The sequence below is a fragment of the Delphinapterus leucas genome, chromosome 17, assembly GCF_059928025.1.
Source record: "Delphinapterus leucas isolate spDelLeu-1000000601 "Yukka" chromosome 17, BTC_Dleu_Yukka2, whole genome shotgun sequence".
In the NCBI taxonomy this organism is placed as follows: Eukaryota; Metazoa; Chordata; class Mammalia; order Artiodactyla; family Monodontidae; genus Delphinapterus; species Delphinapterus leucas.
In genome coordinates this window covers 2,815,455-2,839,953 of record NC_143145.1, presented here as the reverse complement: position 1 = coordinate 2,839,953, position 24,499 = coordinate 2,815,455, and the positions used below count along the sequence as shown (strand labels likewise).

At 41.5% G+C, this 24,499-nt stretch overlaps 1 protein-coding gene and 1 non-coding gene across 9 annotated transcripts in view; one reads left to right on the top strand and one right to left on the bottom strand.

The window, feature by feature from the left end:
* Positions 1-24,499, bottom strand: part of PTK2 (protein tyrosine kinase 2) — a 259,877-nt gene that overhangs the window by 128,667 nt on the left and 106,711 nt on the right. For 7 of the 8 annotated variants that reach the window (XM_089898671.1, XM_089898669.1, XM_089898670.1 and 4 more), the window contains 3 exons: positions 23,384-23,471; positions 9,989-10,068; positions 7,582-7,644 (listed from right to left, as the gene is read on the bottom strand). In XM_089898671.1, the coding sequence (XP_089754797.1) occupies positions 7,582-7,644; positions 9,989-10,068; positions 23,384-23,471 (231 nt within the window). The remainder of the gene's footprint in view (positions 1-7,581; positions 7,645-9,988; positions 10,069-23,383; positions 23,472-24,499) is intronic. The other variant, XM_089898668.1, reaches the window with a different exon arrangement.
* LOC115804056 (U6 spliceosomal RNA) lies at positions 2,227-2,333 on the top strand. The gene has a single exon (XR_004024899.1). It is a non-coding gene; the product is annotated as a U6 spliceosomal RNA (small nuclear RNA).

The following is a 24,499-nucleotide window of genomic DNA, read 5'->3' as shown; positions in this document are numbered from 1 at the left end:
CTTTTCTTTAGTACATTATAAATTACAGAGACTGTCCATACATTTTCTGGCAAAACTAAGCAACTATATGGACTATTTCACAGTTTTTCTCCTTACTGGCAAGAAAAACCAGAACCCTAAAATAAACTAACAAGAAACATTCTGCATTGATGTATAATTCTTTTCCATACTGAGAAAATATTTACACTTCTAAGTGTCTCTAGGCTACTAGCAGAAACCAGTAGGAAAGGGCAATGCTGACACCCCGGAGGCCCTGGCTGCCAGTCCCCGGGCAGGACAGCCTCAGTGTGCTTGGAGAACCACTTCCCGGCCATGCCTCGTCCACAACCCACAGGCCTTTTCAACAGCTGCGGTGGAAGACAGAACCCAGGGAACAGTACTGAGAAAATATCACGATTAAACTAGAACTGCGAAGGAGTAAAGAATCTTCACCTTCCAAGAACAAGGTGAAATAAAGAAAACTAGAAAATGACAGGAGCAGAATTTTACCACCGAAGACACATATAAAAGAATTTCTAAACAATATACTTTAAGAAGAAGGGAACTGCTATCAGAAGACAGGCTGAGCTACAACAATGAATGTTTAACCAACACAGTAATAAACAAGTAAGTCTGTAGGACCCCACCCTATACACCCAAAGTGCTGGAGGTGAAGAGGGCTGACCCAATGCGGCCCGCAGGTGGGGATGCTGGACCTGGACTGAGCTGGGACCTGAGGGAGGGTGAGTTGTGCCATTCACTCCCTGGCTCTGGTCAGATGCCCACTCCGGAGGCCCACTCAGCAGTCTTGGGCCACCAGGCTTTGATTCAAGCCACTTGGGGAGCTTCAGGAACTCAGAGGAACAGCAGATTGAGACAGCCCGGAAACCCCAGAGTCACTGTCAGATACAGAGCACAAAACAGCTGGCATGAAAAGCTTGACGAAATAAATGGCACAATCACATACGTGAGCAACAGAGATTACCAGGAATGGAGAGCGTATTACACATCACAGGAAACTGAATTTCTGTAAGTGAAAATTACAAGTGGTGAAGTGAAAAACCGAATGGACAGGGTATGTCAAGAAGACACTACTTAAAAGGGAATTAAGGATTTAGAAGAAAAATCTAAAGAAATCACACACACACTGCCACAAGAAATAGAGATGAAAGATGTTAAGAGATATAAAGGCTGAAAAAACATGCAGTTGACAATTAAAGAGATAATGGCATATATTTTCCAGGTGAAAAACATGAATCCACAGAATCAGGAAAATACATCTTGTTCCAAGTTGGGCTTATAAAAAAGAAACCCAAGCCTAAGACATGGTGAAACTAGAGAAGACCAAAAACAGGAGATTCTTCAACTTTTTGTATGTTTATAGTTTCTTTCTAATAAATGACTGGAGAAAAATGATCTTACACTAGTCCACAGAGAAAGTCTCAACAAAAGCCAAAGAAGCTCTTATCACAGAGACTATACTCTCTGATCATAATGCAATTAAGCTAGAAGTTAATTTTAAAAAGAAAGTCAGGGCTTCCCTAGTGGTGCAGTGGTTAAGAATCTGCCTGCCAATGCAGGTGACTCGGGTTTGAGCTCTGGTCCAGGAAAATCCCACATGCTGCAGAGCAACTAAGCCCATGAGCCACGACTACTGAGCCTGCACTCTAGAGCCCGCGAGCCACAACTACTGAAGCCCACGCGCCTAGAGCCCGTGCTCCGCAACAAGAGAAGCCACCGCAATGAGAAGCCTGCGCACCGCAACTAAGAGTAGCCCCTGCTCGCCACAACTAGAGAAAGCCTGCGCACAGCAACAGAGAAGCAACTCAGCCATTAATTAATTAATTTTTTAAAAAATATCCACACATTTGGAAATGTAAAAATAGAAATAAATCCACAAAACTTTTAGAACAAACATTAGGTCTTGAAACGCAAAACCAGAATGAAAATAATGGACAGATTTTACCACGTTAAAAGAGAAAAACTTCTGTATGATGAAAAGCTATATAATCATAGTTAAAAGACAAACTGGGGACTTCCCTGGAATCCACCTGCCAACGCAAGGGTCACGGGTTCGATCCCTGGTCTGGGAAGATCTCACATGCCGCGGAGCAACTAAGCCCGTGCGCCGCAACTACTGAGCCTGCGCTCTAGCGCCCGCGAGCCACAACTACTGAACCCGCATGCTGCAACTACTAAAGCCTAGGCACCTAGAGCCCGTGCTCTGCAACAAGAAAAGCCACTGCAGTGCTCACTTCGGCAGCACATATACTAAAATTGGAAAGATACAGAGAAGATTAGCGTGGCCCCTGCGCAAGAATGACACGCAAATTCGTGAAGCATTCCATATTTTTAAGCAGCCGCATAGCACAGGGAGATCAGCTCAGTGCTTTGTGACCACCTAGAGGGGTGGGATAGGGAGGGTGGGAGGGAGATTCAAGAGGGAGGAGATATGGGGAAATATATATATGTATAGCTGACTCACTTTGTTATAAAGCAGAAACTAACACACCATTGTAAAGCAATTATACTCCAATAAAGATGTTAAAAAAAAAAAAAAGCCACCTCAATGAGAAGTCTGCACACTGCAACAGGGAGTAGCCCCCGCTCACCGCAACTAGAGAAAGCCCGTGCACAGCAACAAAGGCCAAACGCACCCAAAAATAAATAAAAATTTAAAATAAATAAATAAAAGACAAATTGGGAGAGAATATATACAACAAATGTTACGAACCATGGGTTAGTATGACAAAGATCTCAATAAGAAAAACACATAAACAGAATGGAAAACAGAAGAAAAGTACAATCACAAAAGGAATATGAAACGGCCCCCAAATGGGAAGGTGTTTCAACTCTCTCCTCTGGGTAACGATCCCAACGACAATTACGGGCAACATTTATTCAGTGCTGGGCACCATATTAAGCTCTTGACATGATTCTCTCTCTTAACTTCCCACATCAACCCAGTATGTAGGTGGGTATCACCATGGTCCCTACTTTACAGATTTGGAAACAGAAACCCAGGGCTTTACTGATCCAGGACAGTAAATGCAAGAGCCAGCCAACAGGGGAGCAACCTGCTGCAAGAGCCCCCTCCATCGCCCCACTTCTCACACTGAGATGGGGTAGTGAGTTCACACAACTCACGCCATTATGAAGGACCCCAAACCAGCACAGTAACAGCCGGGAACTGGAAGTCTCTCATCCTGCCCCTTCTTTTCCTTAACCATCATGTTTACTTAATTTAAATACCTTACATACAGAATAACTACTACACAACGGCCATTTTTGGAATAACAGATAATTCCGGTTTTCATCAATACCCTCTAAGGAGGCCTCTAACTGACAAAATCACGCTGTACGGCTTTGTTCTGTCTGCAGGTGGCAATAGTCACTGGCCCTAATTCATGTCTGGTGATTCCCACACTTTGCATGCCACTGACCCCACAGACACTCTGAAGTTCTGGAGGCACTGATTAATGCTCCAGTGGGCCCTCTTCCACATATCTGTTCTCCTGCCGCCTCGGTTTCTGTAATTTTTAGAAGTAAGCCAAATTCACACCAACTTTAATGCAATTTTTGACTCTGATTTCAAATCCGTCTTGAACTTAACGCTCCTCTCTCCAAATATACCTCCAAATCCATCTTGATGGATACCTGCTTCTTCATTTTCTTTCTTTTTACAGACTTTTCTTGTTGCCAAAAACATGCAAATGTATTATCCACGGAGATTTCCCCCAGGTACCTGTTCTCTTCATTCCCATGACACCTCTGGCTCTCACCCAGCTGCCATGGCTCAGTTACCCTTCCCGCTCCGACGTGGGCCTCTCACAAAGACAGGCTGGGACACAGTCCACATCACAGTGGCCCTGAGGACAACTCTCTGACAGCCGGGCACGCTACAATGCAAGCCACTGACCTGGCCCTCCTTCTCCAACTTCGCACAATGATTCACCTTTTTAGATCATCTCTAAGTACCTGCTGGCTTTTTCCTCTTCAATTCTCTCGTTCTTTTTTTTTTAAGAAATGGAAAATTTTATTCGAGCCAAATTGGAGGATTATAACCCGGGAAGAGCATCTCAGAAAGCTTTGAGAACTGTTCCCAAGATAAACTTTTTATTTTAGAATAGTTTTAGATTTACAGAAAAGTTGCAAAGGTAGTACAGAGAGTTCCTTGAATAGCCCACACACCTGGCTTACCCCTGCATTACTATGGCACCTCTGCCATAACTAATAAATCGGTTCTGATACATCATTACTAACAAGCCCTACACTTTCAGATCTCATCAGTGTCTTCCCTAATGTCATTTTTCTGTTTCACAGGATCCAATTTAATCATCACATCTCCTTAGGTTCCTCTTGGCTTGTGTCAGTTTCTCAGACTTTCCTTGTTTTTAAAGATCTTGACAGTTTTGAGTAGTACTGGTTTGGTAATTTGTAAAACGTCCCTCAAATGAGAATTACCTGTTTTTCGCAAGTCTGGATTGGGTTTTTAGGTTTTGGGGAAGCAGGCCACAGAGATGAAGTGTCATTCACAACAGATCACACCAAGGGCACACATGCCATCAACATAACTGTTGGTGTTGATGCTGACCTTGACCACCTGGCTGAGGTAGCGCCTGTCAGATGGCTCCACTGTCAGGTTACTTACACACCCTTCCACTCTGTATTCTTTAGACACATGTCGCTAAGCAGAGCCCACACTATAGGGTGGGATTTTATGATCTGCCTCCTCAGGCTGTATCTATATAAATTACTTAGAATTCTTCTATGTGGGAGATTTATCACTTCTCTATATATTTATTTATTCAATTATTTATATTCATATAGGTCGATGGATATTTATTTCATACTCTGGGCTATAACCCAAAACTAAGTCATTCATTGTTGCCCAAATGCCCTACCTTTGGTCACTGGGACTCCAATTTGATGCTCTGACACAGCCCCACCACCTGCTTTTCTGAGCGCTTGCTCCTTTCCAGCTCTACAAGATGCTCTAGGCCCATATATCTCCCCCTGCCCCTCGGATCAGGAGTCCTTCTTCCTCTCATTGAAGAATGATATTAGAAACCAAGATCGAGGCACTGGGTACCATCAGAGATTTTTTTTAAAGCTGTGGTTTTAGTGATTTTATAACATAGAAAATAAACCAACATTTCTGTTTCCTTTTTCATTTAAATAACACAAATGTTCCCTCAGAACTGAAAATCAACACGTCCCAACCAACTTATCCTCCTTCCCCCCAAACACGAAATTGTTTCTGTGACTGACATGCCCACTGGCCCAGGACAGAAAACCGAGAATCCCCAGATGCCTCCTTGGCCTCCTTCACCCCAATCCAACCAGGCAGCCAGTCCGCAGACCCTGACTCTGGTAAACTCCCACCTCCACTGCTCCTACTATGGAGTCCACGTCAGAGACTCATTCTTCCTCCAGGAGAAAGGAAAGATGCAACAGTTTCTGGGTTCCCTACTTCCATTTTTAACTTTCTTTAATACCATTCCAATTTGGGAATATGGAATTCTCCACCACAAAGCTCCTCCTGTCACGGACCTGGTTCACCAAGTCATCACGACCTAATCGTCTGGAGGCCTTGTCAACGCCTGGAGCTGTTTACAACACACATCGCCGCCCTCCCCAACGGGCAAGGTGTTCTACCCGCAGTAAACTGACGTCCACGTTTCTGTGTCTTGGCAAATGCTGCGCTCTCTCCCGGGACTGGCTGGTTCCGGAGCAGCAGCCTCCGCCTGCCCACGTTCCTTCTCCACCACTCAGGCTAGACAGCATCTCCCATCAGACCTCAGACATGGAGTACCACCCCACACACACCCTCTAGAAGCTTCTACTTCAGTTCCTACTATATTATTTTACAACTCTGCTTACTGTCTGAGTGTCTCCCTTCCAGCTGTAAGCTTCCTGAGGGTGAAAACTCTGGATTACCCACTTCTGCATCTCTAGCACTTAGCTGCCAAGGACTCAGCACATGCTCAATAATCTTTGTTAAATGAACGAATAAACAAAGAAACAAACGGATATTTCTCAAAAACCTCCATTTGAAATGAGAACAAACCTAGCATGTACCTGAGACAAGACCTTCAATGGTTCCTCTGATTCCGGTCATTTGTATTTTAAGCAGTAGGAAGAGTCTTTCAGGCTGAGGAATGTGACAATTTTAAACAAAAACCTAAACCACCTAAACCACAGTGAATGTTAGTTTTTTTGGGGTTTTTTTTTAAATGTTATTAATGATATTGTTGCTTCTACACTGTCAACTGAAGGGCAGAGAATATTCTACTTAAAATCATTCTGCCTACTAAGATATCCCAATTGATCTCTAAAAGTTTTCATTCAACTCTAACAATTTCGTGTTTTATCCTTATTCAATCTGTTAAGAGGCACAACACTATGTGATGGATGTGTCCATAAACACACAACCACAAATATTTAGTGAGTGCCTTGTACGCTGCACACTGTCACGAAACTTACATTATGCTAATACAGTAGGTCCAGAAACTTACATTGTGCTAATACAGTAGGTCCAGAAATCAAGGGATGAATCCGCGCCACAACGGGACAGGCTGCCCGGGGCGCTACCTCACTTGTCACAATTTGGACAAAGGAGGCTTGTGTGATTGCAAAATAACTATCACGTCTACCGCCAGTTATTAGTGCAAATGGTCGGACCTGCTCCATAACTAATTCCCCCAAATATTTACTTCTACTTTTATTTTCAAATGACCATACCTCCCCTGTAAAATCTTGTTTTCAAAATGGTGGGATATTATACTTTCACAGTATGATAGCAGTTGGGCTGACCTGGAAAGTCAAATAAAATCCAAAGCCACGTCAAGTCTCTATTAACGCAGGGTACTTATGGACAACCTTTTACTTCACTGTAGTAACATCTTCCAAATAGCACAAGAATTTCAGTAATAATATGGCCAGGAAAAGTGCTGGCAAAAAGTTGCACCATTGCTAATGAAAATAAAACTGGAAATAACAAATATCAGTGATTTTTTTGCTGCATTAAATATCAACAGATAAAGTGCAGAACTTTCAGCCTCCCAAGACGTAAGCCCCACTCTGTCTTATATGCATTTTAAATACTCTAACGTAACAGTCTAACGACTGTTAACTTCACTATTGGAAAAATATTCAGTTATCCTAAATTTTCTGATACATGAGCAACAAATAACTCCCATCTTTCCACTTTTTTTTAACTAAGGGAAAAAAAAACCCTAATAAACTTATAAAGAGAATAATAACAATTTCATAGTTCAATATAAATTAGAAGTGAAACTCCATCCCAATATGGTTAAATCTACAGAGACAGAAGAGTTTATTATTTATGTGTTAACATGCCAAAGAATATTAACCTTAAGACATTTATCAACAAATTTAAATGTTTGCTAACACAATTAACGTCACCAAGAATTCATTTCTTAATAAAACTTTCCTCTTCCGGATATAAAAGTTTTAGAAACAGTAGTGCTTCAGATTTAATGTTAAGTTTTAAGTAAAGATAAACCAGTAAAATCTACAGTTTGAAAAGTGACTTAGCTCTGAATGCTTGCAGGCAGCGCCTGGACGTGCCGCACTTACTCTAATACTTCATAGTTAGACTTCTTCTCCAGGGCGTTGCCCCGCATCTCCCAGTACGACCGCCTAAAAGCAGAGAAGATACACACTCATAGACTGGTATTGGGAATGTCTGCGATGTTAAATGATTAAAAACCGTGAAAGGAAAAAAAAATAAAAATAAAAAATAAAAAAATAATAAATAAATAAAAACCGTGAAAGGGGGGTATCTAACTACTACGCGGCTAAGCCACAAACGTTCTGATAAACAACGAATAAAGAACCAATTTGACTCGCAGCATTTTTCCTGCATCCTAATGCAGCATAAATCAGTTAACGCAGACCGTATCTCTATTGAACAATCTCACGTTCCCTTTCGATGTGAAGCAGGTCTGGCTCTTTGCAAAATGAGAAACCAGATTCCAGCTGTAAAAAAGATCAGCTACATTCACTACTTGTACTTGGCCTTTCCTCAAGGGAGAGTGCCAGGAACCCCAGGCTGCCCCTGTGGCCGGTGCGCACCCCACCTGCTCCTGGGAAGACCCACAGTTACTAAGGAAACAGTAAGGGACCTGAAGCAGAACCATCGCAGTGGGCTAGTCCAGGTAACAGGCGCCAGGCTCGGCAGAGAAGTGCTGCCTATCTCGCTGAGTGTTCACAGTCTGAATTTTACCTCTTATTCCAAGTTACATGTTCAAGCAATTTCAGGTCTTACTGGAACCAAGTCCTTTCTCTGCAAAATCTGCCCCAAGTGGGTGGGATTCTCTGCGTGTACACAGTTATCTCACAAAGGGACAAGGTCTAGCTCCAGCTGCTTTGGAACACACAGATATTACAAATCATCTGAAGTGATTTCCCAGGAGAATGCGTAATCAACAAGACCGTTTCAAACTCGTCTGTAATAACATGAATACTGGTTTTGCTTTTTAAATTTGTTTGACTTTTTCTTGGCCTACTTAAAATCGAAAGTACTAGATTTTGACAAAAAGTTTTAAAGGGCCCAAAAAGGATCACTTAATTTGTTCTCCTGTTTTCTATTCATGTGGGGGAGGAGTTTGGGAGGGGCAGCTGGACGGGTGACTACTTTGTCAACTTTTTCCTTCAGAGTTCAAAAATCAGTGACCTCAAACAGGGGAGAGGAGGAGAAGGATAAACGTAACATGGAGAGGCCAGAGTGAGAGGGGAACCCAGAGAGGCACGCATGCCATTCACGTAGGGCCTAATGCTTCTGGACCCCTCTTTCAAGTAATACATCACAGCATTGTCTGTGGGAAGGAAAGAGCGCCAAGTTTGTTTCCCAAGCAAAAACTGTAAAGGCCAGGAACGGGAAGAGACCAGTGAGAGATGGCTTTTTTTTTTTTTTACTGGGATATATAATTAAGGTTGAAAACAAATTTTAATGAAGAGTTGAGAGTTATACTTAATGATCTTTGGGTCCTTGTAGGAACCGTTATTTGATAGCCTTATATAATATAAAAAACAGTGATCTCTCGGGAAAATTATCACTAACTGTTTTGAGTACACATAATCGAATTTTAGCTAATTTAACCAACACATCTTAAACTAGCAGCCTGGGGTAATTTTTTTTTTTTTTTTGGCTGCGTTGGGTCTTCGTTGTTGCCCACGGGCTTTCTCTAGTTGCGACGAGCGGGGGTTACTCTTTGTTGCGGTGTGCGGGCTTCTCACTGCAGTGGCTTCTCTTGTGGAGCATGGCTCTAGGCGTGCGGGCTTCAGTAGTTGTGGCTCACGGGCTCTAGAACGCAGGCTCAGCAGTTGTGGCACACGGGCTTAGTTGCTCCGTGGCATGTGGGATCTTCCCAGACCAGGGCTCGAACCCGTGTCCCCTGCACTGGCAGGCAGATTCTTAACCACTGTGCCACCAGGGAAGCCCCAAGCCGGGGTAAATTTTAATTAAAATTATACCTGACAAAGGTAAAATATTTCTTTCACTCCAAGTTTTAAATGGTGGCACAGAATATATGACAAATGGTGACAAATGTTATCAGAAATAAGAAATACATTCTCAGTTTCCCATCCCCCATAATGGCAGCCATTAGACATAAATGGCTATTTATGTTCAGATTTAATGTTCAGATGCTGCACATCTGAGTACTCAGCATCCAGCTTGGCTAGTGGCTGGCACATGGGATCTCACAGATACTGAACATTTCCTTCATCACAGAAGGTTCTATTGGGGAGCTCAGCCTTAGACTTGCTTACATACTTGTACTCTTATAAGTCATTCAATTCTAAATGTAATATTTTAAAAGATTCTAAAATTAGCAATGTCAACATAATTCAGAGTATCATCAAATTTTACTCATTTTATTCAGTACTTTATTGATAATCTTTATCAGGAAAGAAAAATACCTAGAAAAAATAACAGAAAACACTGTTGAATGAAGACCTCAATGTCTAGTTACCACCTTACCGTATTTCTAGACAACCCAACTTCAAAGCAATGTCCTGGTCCACTTGATCAGCGACCTCCAACATATAATCGCTCTTCACCTACAATAAAAAGGAATGGGTAAAATAATGTTGCTGTAAGAGAATATGTTTTAAACTTAGTCATTAAGTATATGTTTACTGGGTGCCATTTACATGCTTTATACACACTGTGTCAATAATCACGCTAGATGCTGTATATAAAATGAGTAATACCAAAGAATAGTTAAAGACTCAAACAGTCTTCCTTTGTGAAGAACACATACGATCTATGAGCACTTAAGCATCATCTGGATCACAATAACGTCAAGCTGCTTTCTACCCTCCATGTTGTCAAAGGGAAAACAAGACGGGAGAGCTCCATTTCCAGGCAAATTTGCGGTGGCTGTTATTTTCTGAACTCAAACTACAGTCCCAGCACCATTTTTTGGACCTCAATGCAAAGGCAAAGAAAACTAACGTTATTTCAAAATCCATTTAATCCTGCAACTGGTGTGATTCCACCTAACCATCAACTATAAGTGATTCATCTGCAAAGTGCCAACATGCTTGAAGTGTGATATAGAGAAGGATCTAACAAATTGTACAAAGGCCTTCCAACCAATGACTGTGAGGGACTGATATCAGTATCTGCGAGCACTCATCAGTGTGAAGATGTTTTCAAAGATGAAATATGTAAAATCTCACAGCTTTGCATCAAGAGATCAAGATCTGCAATTGATTTTGATGACAAGGAGCATTCATTCTGAACTTCGATTAAGTGAAATGTTACTCCTCCCCCAAAAAGGAACTTCTGTTCCTCTCATTAGTAGACCTTTATTACAAAAAAACCACACTCAATTATTATATTATGAATTTCACCAATACAAAACTCCGTGGAAATCTGTCTTGTCTCTTGTTATATAAGTATTTCATAATACCCTCCCCTCCATTTGGCCTCTTGGTCCTCAACCCTAAAATATTTACTCTCTGGTCCTTCACAAAAAAAGTATGCTGACCTCTGCCCTAGGAAAAACTCCACAGATCCTGTTCTATGGCTACCTAGCCTGTCAGTTCACTCGTTCAAAAGATTTCTAGTCCCAAGTTAACTACTTTGCCAACCTTATAGTGATAGTTCATAACCTTCCCTTGAAAAGACCCCCACACTTCCCAACCTCCTTCTTCCCGTTATTTTAATTCCCTGGCAAGACCAGGAAATACTGAAACCAGCCACCCACCTCCTTCTCCACGCTTACTGCCGAGCAACTGGAGAAACTCTGCTCTGTGCTTCGCTTTACGTTCACGAAGACAAACCTCAAACGATCGCCTGAGGCTGCTTGGAAATTCGGCAATGCCTGCCTAGGAAGCTTGGCAACACACTGATTCACACTTTCTCCAGTCAACCAGCCACATCTCTTTCTTACAGAGAAAATAAAAGTCTTCAGACGGGGATGCCCTCTTTAACGTACCAGAGCCTATAACCTGAGGGGCACGTGTGCTCACCTACTCACTCCTTTCAGGACGGAGGCGATGCCCGCTCAGCCAGCAGTGATCTATTTCTGACCTAAACGCCATTTCCTCTGAAACCTTTGCTCTATTTTCTGCATTAGCACCTCTACCTAGGTGGTCCATAAACACTGACTGACTGAAGACTGAGCAAATGAATGAAAGAATAAAGTCATCAAACTACGGTTTGGATACCTCTGTGTGTAAATGTTATTTTCCATAAGAGTTACAAGCAATAGTAATTTCTATTCCTTAAATATAGCAGGCATTTAAGACTGATTCAATAGAACTGAATTATTCAACCCACTAAATTAAGTAAACAGCTTTGATTCTAGAATCACTCAGTTTACACTTCAATTGGCTCTTTCTCCTCTATAGCAAAAAATAAATCCAAATTTTAAAACTAACTTTTTTGCATCATAAGTAGGTTTATTACTAAACACAAAAATGGACAGATGAATCAAGACTGTATTTATGTGAGTTAGAGAAACACCACAGTTGTTCTGACTGAAGCATTCAGTGGATCTTAGCTTATGGTTTGGTGCAGACTTTGAAGCAACCAGAGCAGAACGGCAATTACATGTTGAGGAAAATGCATTATTACAAAACTATCTTAAGATTAGTTACTATAATCTTTAAACACTATTCAAAGGTGGAAAAATGTTATCACATGCTTTATTCAGTCATCAAAACCAAATTCATATTAATTGCAAAAATGAAAAAAAAGAGAAAATTAACAACGATCTTTATGGAAAATCCCTTTAGTTATGAACATGACTTAAAAGTTCTGAGAGTTGTTTTTTTCTTACAGTAACAATCTACTACTCTCGACTCAGAGCTGTATGACTACGGCCTGAGGCCCATTCACTGCGTGCAGTGATCCATGTTTTCTGCCAAGTGTGTTGATCCACCATGGAACCAGCCATCTCAGCAGACCCTCCCCTCCTCCTTACCCCACCCTGTGGCAGCTGCCCTCTGTGAGGACAGAGAGCAACCCCCCCGCAAGGTCCCTGTCACCCAGGCTCCAGAGGGGCTGTTCTCTGGACCACTGTGCACATCACGTCCTGATGTTGGGCTCATGCAATTTTCTTCAAAATGTAGGGTTTTTAACACTCAGTGTTCATTTTTTTATAAAACACTTCTAACTTTCATGCTTTCATTTGTGAAATAAATGCAATTTATTGAACATTTAAGTGTGCGTATGTGTAGCTATATAGTTGCTTACAGTAAATATACTCACATTGCCACGTCAGGCAGATTTATACATAACTCTCATTTAATATTCACAGCATCACTGTGAGTTGGACCCTACTATAATCCCCAATGAAGAGCCTTAGAAAGAACCTAAAAAGAATGAAGATGATAGCAGGAACTACTTATTATTCCAGGGGTTAGGTATTATGCTGTTTTAGATACATTATTTATAGTCTGTTCAATAACTCTTCAAGATAGGCCTCAGTCCTATTTTATACACAAAAAACAGAAAGCTTAATTACTCAAAATTAATGTACTCAAGGTCACACAGCAAGCGTTAAAGTTAAAACTCAAAAACCCATCCACTGACCCCCATAACTCAAGCTTCAGTGTGTTCCTATACCTTCTTGTGAACTCTCAGAAAGTGTAGGCATTCTCCACTAGAAGGAAGATTAATGACCAGTAAGGACCACAGCTCATAACCCTGGTAGTCCCAGGGTCTAACATGATGGCTTCACGTGCATGTCTTAGTTTGTTTTACCACTGTCATTGTGTTATATTCTTTTTTATACCATGGATTACTACTGTTTATTAACTCCAAATCCAGCAAATTTCCAAGAGTCTTTCAAGCAAAGATCTCTGAATGTTGTTCTTTGTTTTATTAAATTAATTTGTTTCCATATGGATGTCAGTTTCCTGCTTAAAAAACAGGATGTATCTGGACTTCCTTCTGTGGGCAAGCAGTATATTTACATTCATGAGTTTTTTCACCTTATTCTGCAACAGAACTAAAGCACAGGTTTTAATATAAAAACCACTCACATCTCTAATAAAAGTACTAATCCTAATCTGCTCCATCATTTATCCCATATGCCACGTCAGTGCTTTGGCTGCCACGTGAGATCTTTTGTCTTGCTTTGGTCTCTTCTGAATATTCTGTCAGCTACATGAATTTATCAAATAGACCTGAAAGTCCTCGATAGTGTGTGTAAAGAAAATGGGGCTGCTCCATCATTTATCCCATATGCCACGTCAGTGCTTTGGCTGCCACGTGAGATCTTTTGTCTTGCTTTGGTCTCTTCTGAATATTCTGTCAGCTACATGAATTTATCAAATAGACCTGAAAGTCCTCGATAGTGTGTGTAAAGAAAATGGGGCTGCTCCATCATTTATCCCATATGCCACGTCAGTGCTTTGGCTGCCACGTGAGATCTTTTGTCTTGCTTTGGTCTCTTCTGAATATTCTGTCAGCTACATGAATTTATCAAATAGACCTGAAAGTCCTCGATAGTGTGTGTAAAGAAAATGGGGCTGCTCCATCATTTATCCCATATGCCACGTCAGTGCTTTGGCTGCCACGTGAGATCTTTTGTCTTGCTTTGGTCTCTTCTGAATATTCTGTCAGCTACATGAATTTATCAAATAGACCTGAAAGTCCTCGATAGTGTGTGTAAAGAAAATGGGGCTGAGGGCAGACAAATGTGTATATAACCATCTACATCATACACCGCCTGAGTGATCCGAGGCAGTCGGCCAAGTTGGCTCAACTGTCAGGCACTCCTCCCTGAGTTCTGTGAGAGCAAAGAGTGGAGTGTTTGTATGCAGAAGGAACCCAATGGCAGTTCTCAATTAAAACAAACTCCTTGGGCTTCCCTGGTGGCGCAGTGGTTGAGAGTCCGCCTGCAGATGCAGAGGACACGGGTTCGTGCCCCTGTCCGGGAGGATCCTACATGCCACAGAGCGGCTGGGCCCGTGAGCCATGGCCGCTGAGCCTGCGCGTCTGGAGCCTGTGCTCTGCAACGGGAGAGGCCACAACAGTGAGAGGCCCGTGTACCGCAAAAAAAAAAGGAGATGACCAAAGCTAGAAAACCAGTACGACAATAAGTGTTTCCATTGTTTCTTTTTTCTTGTCCATATATAATGGAAAAGCAACCACAAATACTAGAGGTACTTGAAGAATCATATCAGTTTTTAAGAAGATCTATGCTGAGAGTGCACGCGCGCACACACACAAGCCAATGGGATTTCTCAAATTCCAAAGGCATACCGTTCCTTTGTTTCTTGGATTTTTTTGACATCTTCTAATAAATCTCATCCAAATTTTTGAACATCAGGGCATTAGCATTAAAACTCAATCATCACTAATAAGTCATTTGAGAGAATCAATTAGGCACCTAAAACCCATGTCTTACTGTGTTGTGGACACAATGGTGAAGGCAGACTTTACGTCTGCCCTCACTGAACGGCACACTCTATTAGTGGGGGCAACAGATAATAACAGGGAAATACAACGTGCACACAACAGACCCGTGACTGCCAGGGGTTAGGAGAGGGGCAGGCTGTGACCAAGCAGCACCAGGGAGCTTCTCTGTGTTGGTGAGACACTTCTGTGTCTTCATTACAGTAGTAGTCACATGCATCTGTACCTACGATAAAACTGCATAGAACTACACACACACTCTTACACACAAACACAGGAGTGCACGTAAAAACTGGTGAAATCTGAACATGATCTGTAGTCTACCTAGTAGTATTGTATCAATGTCAATTTCTCTATTTTTGTATTGTACTATATCATGATTGTAATGGAAACTGCTCAACTAAACACATCTGTCAGAACTCACTGAGCTGTACACTGAAGTTAGTGCTTCTTTTTTATTTTTTTTTTGGCAGTACGCGGGCCTCTCACCGTTGTGGCCTCTCCTGTTGTGGAGCACAGGCTCTGGACGCGCAGGCTCAGCAGCCATGGCTCACGGGCCCAGCCGCTCTGCGGCATGTGGGATCTCCCCAGACCGGGGCACGAACCTGCGTCCCCTGCATCAGCGGGCGGACTCTCAACCACTGTGCCACCAGGGAAGCCCTAGTGATTCTTACTGTATGTAAAATTACACCTCAGTAAAACTAATTTTAAAATATTTTTAAAAATCGGATGTTAAATGAGAAATGTACAGGTGTCATGGAAGGCTTTACATAGAAAACACCGCTTAAAATTAAGAGTTAGTCACAGACATAGAAAACAATCTTATGGTTACCAAAGGGGAAAGGGAGGGGGGAGGCATAAATTAGGAGTTTGGGATTAGCAGATACAAACTACTGCATACAAAATAAACAACAAAGTCCTACTGTATAACACAAGGAACTATATTCAATATCTTGTAACAAACCACAATGGAAAAGAATATGAAAAAGAATATATATATATATACATATATATATGTAACTGAATCACGGTGCTGTACAGCAGAAACTAACCCAACACTGTAAATCAACTATACTTCAATTTTTTTAAAAGAGTTACTGAATGAATAGAAATGATCTAAGTCCAGGAAAAGAAAGAGGAGTCATGCAGAAAAGTGTTAACTCAGCAGGCCTGGGTTGCTCAAACCCTACACATTCCCAAGATTATGACTGGCTCTGGGCCTCCTGGAACCTGAACTCCTGAAATGTTCTGATAAGAGTGCCTTTGCCCACCTGAAGCCTCGGGCCACACCATCCCAGTCTGACTGGAGAATCTGTATGTACAATGTGATTATGACGAACACCTGCTTCCTTCCTGGGGCCTGGAGCCTGACTACCTGAGGTCACACAGGTGTTGTACGCCCAGGAGATGGAGCCTGATAAAATCCTTCAACGCCCAAGCTCAGCAGGGTCCCAGGCTGGCGAACCTCTGCACCTGTTGTCACACATCACGTGCTGCGCCATGGGACTCCCCTGGGAGGGACCCGGGGAAGCTTCCATTTAATTTCCTCTGGACATCACCCCGCAGACCCCTCCCCTTTGCTGCCTTTCCTCTGTATCCTTTTCCTATAATAAACGAAAACCAGAACTATAACAACCTCTGAGCCCTGTAAATCCTTCTGATGAACGGCTGAACTTGAGGGTGGTGCTGGGGATCCTGAGACGGCAGGATTTCTACCAAAGAAAGAATCTGTCCAAGGCCCTGAGGTAGACTAAAGGCAAACTGAAAATAGCAGCAGGGAAGAGTGACCGTGAGAGACTGACCATTTCTGCCTCCCATTTCTAAAGTCTTTTACAGAGAAGGATGAACAAAAAACTATGGGTTGAACAGTATAAATATGACAGAGTTTACCTAAGTCCTCAATAACCATACAACTTTTTGAATCACTGAAACCATACAGGAGTGGAAAAGGAAAAAAAAAAAAGTACATTATTAAATCTATTAAAGAAGTACAGAAAATGTATCTTCTAATGAATCAGACTTAGACTTATATTTAATTTTAACTTCTTTCTGGAAAAGGACAGCTAATAATTCTCACATTGAAAATGTCAGGTTTTAAACTAAACTTTCCCACTTGGAGCTTCCATTTCAAAATGTTTTAACTGACAGAAAGCTTTATGGCCAAGAAACTACAGTTAAAGAAATCATTTCTGATAATATAATTATCTAAATAAAAACACGTAAAAATAAAAAACTGGAGTAAAATAACAGAAAGATTGACCAACAAAATATAAGTGTGCCCTGGCCCCTCACACGTCTCTGCAGTTTAGGTTCCAAACCATAAAGTTAGGGTGCTGGACTCAATGTCTTCTTCAGCTTCCCACTGGAACTGTTTTTGTCAAATAAACCACGAATTATGTTACAGTTAACGTTTTTTAAGAGCAGACCGATGGATATACTCATTTTAAACCTTAATATATTTGTAGGAGAAAACAATGACAACCTCATGTCTGACACAGGCATCTCAGAGGCTGAAAATGTCAGTGGTACCAAACGGGTCCTACAGAAGTTCAGCATCATCGATGCACATTTAGTTAATACGGCAACTTCTTGACTAAACATGGACAGAGCCCTTCAAACTAACGGCCACTACTACTTGCAAAAGGTTGCCAATCAAATACACCTTTAACAAATCCGAGAGATAAAGAAGAATAAAATGTTATATGGCAAAGGCAAAATTCAACTTCAAGGCAAAACACGCTTTTCTTGCTTACAATAAGCCATTAGCTTTGGCATCAAAAATTATTTTTTTAGACACCTGCTCTACAGTGACTAGGGTTATAACAAGATTCTAGTTTATTTTTAGAGTGTGCTGATTAATATCTTTCAGAATATTCTGAAATGGGTCAAAAACATTTAGTGAGTCATTTGTGGCATGTCACACTGGTAGTCACATTTAGGACATCTTTGAATGAAACTATGTGCATCCACAGAACCATCTCCCACCAGGAACCCAACGCTCAATACACCCACTGACGTGTTGTTTTCCTCATGACTCCATCCAAACAAGGGGCATGATGAGTAGTGGGCATGGGTGAAATTTCAAAGTAAGGAATAATAAAATTAAGGTAGTTTATTATAAGTTTTCGTTCTCTTTCATGGGATGGAACTAGTATAGAGGAAATCTAAACATAATTCTTTTGCTTCTATCCTGATAAGAGAACCAAAGTAATAAAAATACTGATTCTTCCAAAACAGAAACAACAGATAACACTCAGGAGTATGCACTATTGCCCAGTGTAGACCCTCAAGATCCCCGCACATGAAGTTCAACAAAACGCTAGGCTCATAACAAACATGCAAGAAAACAAGCCGCTGTGAATAAGAGTCAGTGGGTCACCACCAACAGTTGTAAAGCCCACGGACTCCAGATGTTACAATTCGGATTCAGAATAGAGACATCAACCCCATCGGAAATGATAAAAAAAAAAAAAAGGAGGGGACAGAAAAATTAGTTAACAATAAGGGCCACAAAAGATGGCCTGACAGACTGAAGAACGCGGGGTGGGGGGAGAGATAAAACTTGAAAAATAAATAAAAATCCAACAAATGCACTAGATATCAAATTGGCCACAGCTGAGGAGGGTTGGTGATCTGAAAGATTTATGTGAATCCAGATCTCAGGGAGACAGGAGTTGAGAACAAAAAAGAGGCGTCAATAGATACAGTCTGAGAAGTTCTGATGGAGATCTCAACTGAAATCTCAGGAGGAATAACTAAGAAGGAAGAAAAGGCAGTATCTGAGCAGACGCCAACGAAGACATCTCCAGCACCGATTAAAATGACAGGAACCCAGAGGTCCTGGCCACACAACACAGATCAAGCAGGAAAAATAAGTGGGAATCCCACCTAGTTTGTAATAAAACTGCAAAACACTGAGGACAAGTAAGGATCTTAAAGCCACCCAGAGAGAGGAGACAGATGAATAGACTACGACAGCTATTTCTCAACGGCAGCCACGAGGAGACAGATGAATAGACTACGACAGCTATTTCTCAACGGCAGCCACAGGGATCATACACAGCAGAGAATACCACAGAAGTTCTGAGGGAGAACGACTCCCATGTGGTTCTGAACCAGAACCGCAGTTCTCCCAGCAACCCCATCCTTCAAGCAGGAAGATAGAATAGAGACGCAGGAGCCGCGAACAGCACAATGAACAATCTCAAACTGATGGCTATCTACAGAGCTCACTGCACAGCCAGAGGAGACACGTTCACTCAAGCAAAGCTGAACCCCTGGCAAAATCTCAACATGCAAGACGATGAAACAAGTCCAAAGAGTCTGAACAACGAGTTCAAATGAACCACAGTCTCTAATCACAGTGCAAATTAGTGTGGAAATGAACCAAAAGGGATAAAATTTTAAAGCCCTATGTGATCACTTCCATTTCTACCAACATAGTGGACCCAATGTCCTGGCCACAGAGCTCATTGAAAACAACTAAAAATGCTGAATAAAATATTTTTTAAAGTCTTCTGAAAAGCTTCTATGAGCTGAATAACAAACAAACAAAACCAAACCAAAAAACCTACTCAGACTAATGATGGAATGCAGAGGGCTCAGAGGAGAGCTAGAGTCAGCTTCTATCCTAAGGCCAGAATTGAGATGTGCACACGTATGCTGTAAAATGTGACAACCAGCAAACAAAAGTAAGAGAATGATAAATACACAATTCAGGACCATGGCTGTCTGCCTGGAGTGAAGGGGTTGGGATGGGGGGGTGTCAAGGGGACATGGGACCAGGAAACATCAGGCATGTTCTCTTCCTCTAGGCAGTGGGGTCAGAGGTATTCATTATATTATTATCACACCTTACTAAAGAACACATGTATCAGATGTTACAGAATCTAAACATGTCATCAAAACCTGAGCCCCTTAAAAGTGGATCAATTTAGCTTGGAATTCAGTGAAATCAGATGTGTGCAGCATATGTGTATGCATCTTAACATATTTGCATCAAAAATTAAATAACTTTCAAATTAAATAATGGGTGTCATCAAATTCTGAGGCCCGTATAAAATAATTTCTCTCAGAATTTGGTGAAAATTTCCACACACAAGTTCTTACAGATATTTCAGCTGCATTCTCAGTTCAAAAGACTTTGGCTATAAATAGCTGAAGGGCCAATTTTTTATTTATACTTTTTTTTTTTTGGCATGTTTGTTTAAATAGGAGGAAGTTCTGAATTCCTAACTGATTTTTCAACACTGAAATTAAATCTGTTCCCAAGTTGGGTACTGCCTGGGTAGGATAACGTTTGGATCACCTTTAATAGTTCTAGAAAGAAAGAAATTCTAGTTCTAGAACTTCCATGCACAGACCAGGATAGACTCCGCACTGAAAGATTATCACAAGAAGTCAAATAAATATAAAATTACTTGCCAAAGCAGCAATGCAAAAATCATACTATTTCTAAAACTTTGTCAGATGAGGGTAAAATAAATGTACATTTTTCTCACATAAATGGAACTATATTACACGCTTTATTTTTTATATGGCCTGTTTTAAACAGTAGCATTTAACATCACAACTTCCATACCCACGAACAGAGCCGCAGTTCACTGGTTATAGGCCTGGATAAGCAGTAACACCAGCCGTCAACACGGGAAAGAGGTGTTGCTATGACCACACTTCTAGTTCCCTTAAATTACAAGTACTTGGTAGGATATTATAAAAGCATACACAAAATGAAAGTAATTATCAGGACAGATAATTTAAGTGACGTTTTAGAATATTTTCTGGACTTTCTAAAACTGTAACATAAGATTTAACAATTTTAAAAAATTTAAAAGGGGACAGGCTGAAGAAGAGAAGTTCTAGAAATGGATGAAAGCAGAAGGTGGGGTGGAGGGGCTGGAAGGTTTGCATACAGAGCACATGGGAAGGAAGAGGTGTGTCCCACCCCACAGTGTGCGGCTCACATTTGTATTGGGACACCCAAGTGGAAACGCTGAATCCTCTAAAGCCTGGCACTGTGTACAGACTGAAATTCCAGGTGTTACTGGGCAGGTATATGGTAGACAATCACTTAAGACCTCACTTAATCAACATAAAGACCCTACGCAGGAGGTGTTATATACCTACATGTGAAGAAACTAAGGGAGGCACCTGGAGTCACAGAGCTGTGAGATGCAGAACAGGCACAGTATGCGGGCTAACGACACCTCACACCTCTCGGGCTTTACAGAGGCCACTCACCCGAATCACAGACTGCAGTAAGATACGTCCTATTAGTAAGAGGAAATGTGGGATACACCGGTACGTGTGCTAGCTTTTAATCATATACACAGAAGCAAGGTCTTCCGAAAGGAAAAAGTAGGACAACCTAGTAACAGCGTGAAAGGAACATAAAAGTTGCCAACTTTTAGGTTAGCCTAGAAATTATAAAAAGGAATAACTGAGAGCTATTTAGGCCCGTCTCATGCATCCTGGAAATCAATGTCACTAAAGGAGTCACGGATATAGATATAGATACCAGTGATATAGATCATCTACGAGAGAGAAGAATACAATATAAATACATCCGTTAACTAAACTCTGTCACCTCCTTCACCAAAATATGAAGCTGGGCAGACGGCTAGAGGGCCAGACGCAGGGACGCAGAAGAGAGGCAGCCTGTAAACTGAAACCGCTCCGTAATGAGTAGGCCTCACACATGCTCAGCTGGAGTCCAAACAGGACTCTGCTTCGTTGAACGCAACTCCCTCTCCCATTCGACTCCGTATTATTATAAATCTTCAAAAGTTCCCACAAGTACCTCACCTAACACCTTACATTTCCTATATGACTTCTACTTCACGGACAAGAAAACATCTCAAGAGCTGGATGCTGCTCTCACAGGTTGGATCTTAAAAGCAGGAATATCCACTTACCTCATCTACCTTGCCCTCCTACTGAATCCCACCCACCTACTAAACCACCCATCTACTAAACCATCTACCTTGCCCTCCTACCGAATCCCACCCACCTTTTCTCCTTCCTGACACTGAGTGACAGGGTTGACGCCGTCGGCCTCTTTCTTCTTCATTTTCATGCTCCAGTTCGTTCAGTCTCTAGTCCTAGCAAATCCATCCATTAAATTTGCTTCCTACCACACCGTTGGACCTCCCAGCTTTCTAGCTTCCTGCCCAAATGGGTGACAAGCCCCCACTAGGTTACAGCCTTTTTAAGACCCAATCCATCCCTGGTACAGCCATTACATCAGGGTGGTCTTATTTAAAAAAAAAAATTCTGATCACGACATTTGCTAATTAAATTCTATAAATGCTCCCAATTATCTGCAGGAGAAAACCTAAAACCCTCTCTTTACATCATGTGGTCCCATCTCTCTCACCTGTTTCCTTTCAAATCATTTTAGCTCAGATTTAAATGCACCATGTTTTCTAAAGTACCTCTCTTCCTCACCTACAAAGTTGGAGACTCCTTAAAGCAAAGGTCCGCAACCCCCAGGCCGTGGACTGGTACCGGCCCACGGCCTGTTAGGAACTGGGCCGCACAGCAGAAGGTGAGCGCGGGAGGGCGCGAAGCTTCACCTGCCGCTCCCCATCGCTCCCCATCCCTCACATCACCGCCTGAACTATCAGCCTCCCCACTCCATGGAAAAACTGTCCTCCACGAAACCGGTCCCTGGTGCCAACAATGTTGGGGACCGCTGCGTTAAAGGACAGTTTGCAGGGGAGCCGCCTGGACCCCAAACCTCCCCTGTGTTAGCACCTCCGCCCAGGCACGGCCACACCATTTGCGCTTACAAACAGCACAGGATTGAACACAAAGATGCTGTTTACAGGCAATCCACTAGACTGAGGAATTTAGAAGTACAGATTATGTCATTAATTTCTGCATTCTTGACCCCAAATAGACATTTAATGAATAATTTTATTAAAATAAAAAATTTCCCAGAGTATTTAATTGCAAAATTGTATGTACAAATGTCTCACTGATATTCATTAAACTTTTTTTGAACTCTTCACAAGTACTTACAAGTAACATTTATTTGACTGGAAAACTGTTTTGGTTCATTTATGCCACAAGTATTTATTGTGTAACTAATACGGGGTAAAAAGAAAGCTCCTTTTAGTGTAAAAAAGTCAATTCTGCTTTGTTGTGCAAAGTGCTATTGAGATTATACGGGTATAGTTGGCTCTGAATAAACATCTGACAAATTTGTTGATATTCAGGCATAATTACACTTGAATTAAAGACAGAACAATGGTTGTGTCACTTAGGACTTCCTGTCTCTACTTAAAAGAAGTATCTTTTAAGATTTGCCCAAGCATACAAAAATTCAGTGTCAACAATTCATAATTTCTTACTAATTATAAGAATCTCACTGCCCTACGGTGACAAATTTATATTCTCCCAAATGTTAGGTTTAATCTAATTCTAAAATAAAACCATGAAATAAATAGGATTCAAAGAAACAAAGAAAAAAAGTGTTATTAAAGCATCCTCCTGTACCTGTTGATAGAAGAAATTCAGAGTTGGCTTGTCTTCAGTAAACTGGTTTAGAAATCCTTTTGGCAAATAACGAATTCTCAATTCATATCTAAAAAATAATTAACAAAATAAAGCAATTAGAAATAAGTCATTTTCTCAATTCATAGTCTACAAAATTATTTTGAGTATGGCACTGCCAATTACTCTGAAATATTATTTTAAAAATAAGTTAAAATATAATCAATTGATCTGTCAATGTAAATGTTTTCTTTTTCAGCACAAAAACGTGCATGTGAGTATGCTACAGCTCGAGGATTCTGCAGGAGACAGAGCCTAATGAGAGGCCCAGAGGGCGCCCAGAAGTCCCTCCAGCCCCACTGCCCAGGGGCAGCATCACCTTCCACTCCCCAGAGGTGAGCTCTGCATGCCTGGAGGTACACAGGATGTACTCTCGTGTGTCTGGCTTCCTTCATTCACCAGTATGCTCGTGAGACTCCTCCCTATCGAGTAACTGCAGTTTGCTCATAGCTGACAGTCCTGCACTGTATGATAGACCACAATCATTCATCCCCATTACTGTGATGCCGCTTGAGTAGTTTCCACCTTGGGGCTATTAAGAATAATGCTACGAGCACTCTTTATATTCCTCTAAAAAAGTAATTTTGCTCAGGAAGCCAAACTTCAAGAATGGTCAAAACAAACGAATTTCACCAGAATGCTCTCTCTGTGCCTCATTCTGTGTATGTGTGTGTCCACCCGTATGAACTCTCACACGCATGCCTTTTGGTGAACATATGTACACATCTCTGCTGGATGCAGACCAGGGGCATCATCACTGGATCCTAACGAACACACACATTAGGCAGCGCAGATGTGACCAAAGAGTAAGGTGAAGAGCTGTACCAATGTACACTCCCACAAGCAGCACGGCGCGCTCTGGTTCCACTATTCCTCACCTCTACTTGGTACTTCTAACCTTTTCATTTTAGGACCTCTGATATTTACAGCAAGAGTACACAGTGGTTTTAATTAGTACTTCCTTGATGAGTAACACAAATGGGCACTTCTTCATTTGATAATTGACCATTTTTGGTTATCTTCTTTTGTGAAGTGTCTGTTAAAGCTTTTGTCCCTTTT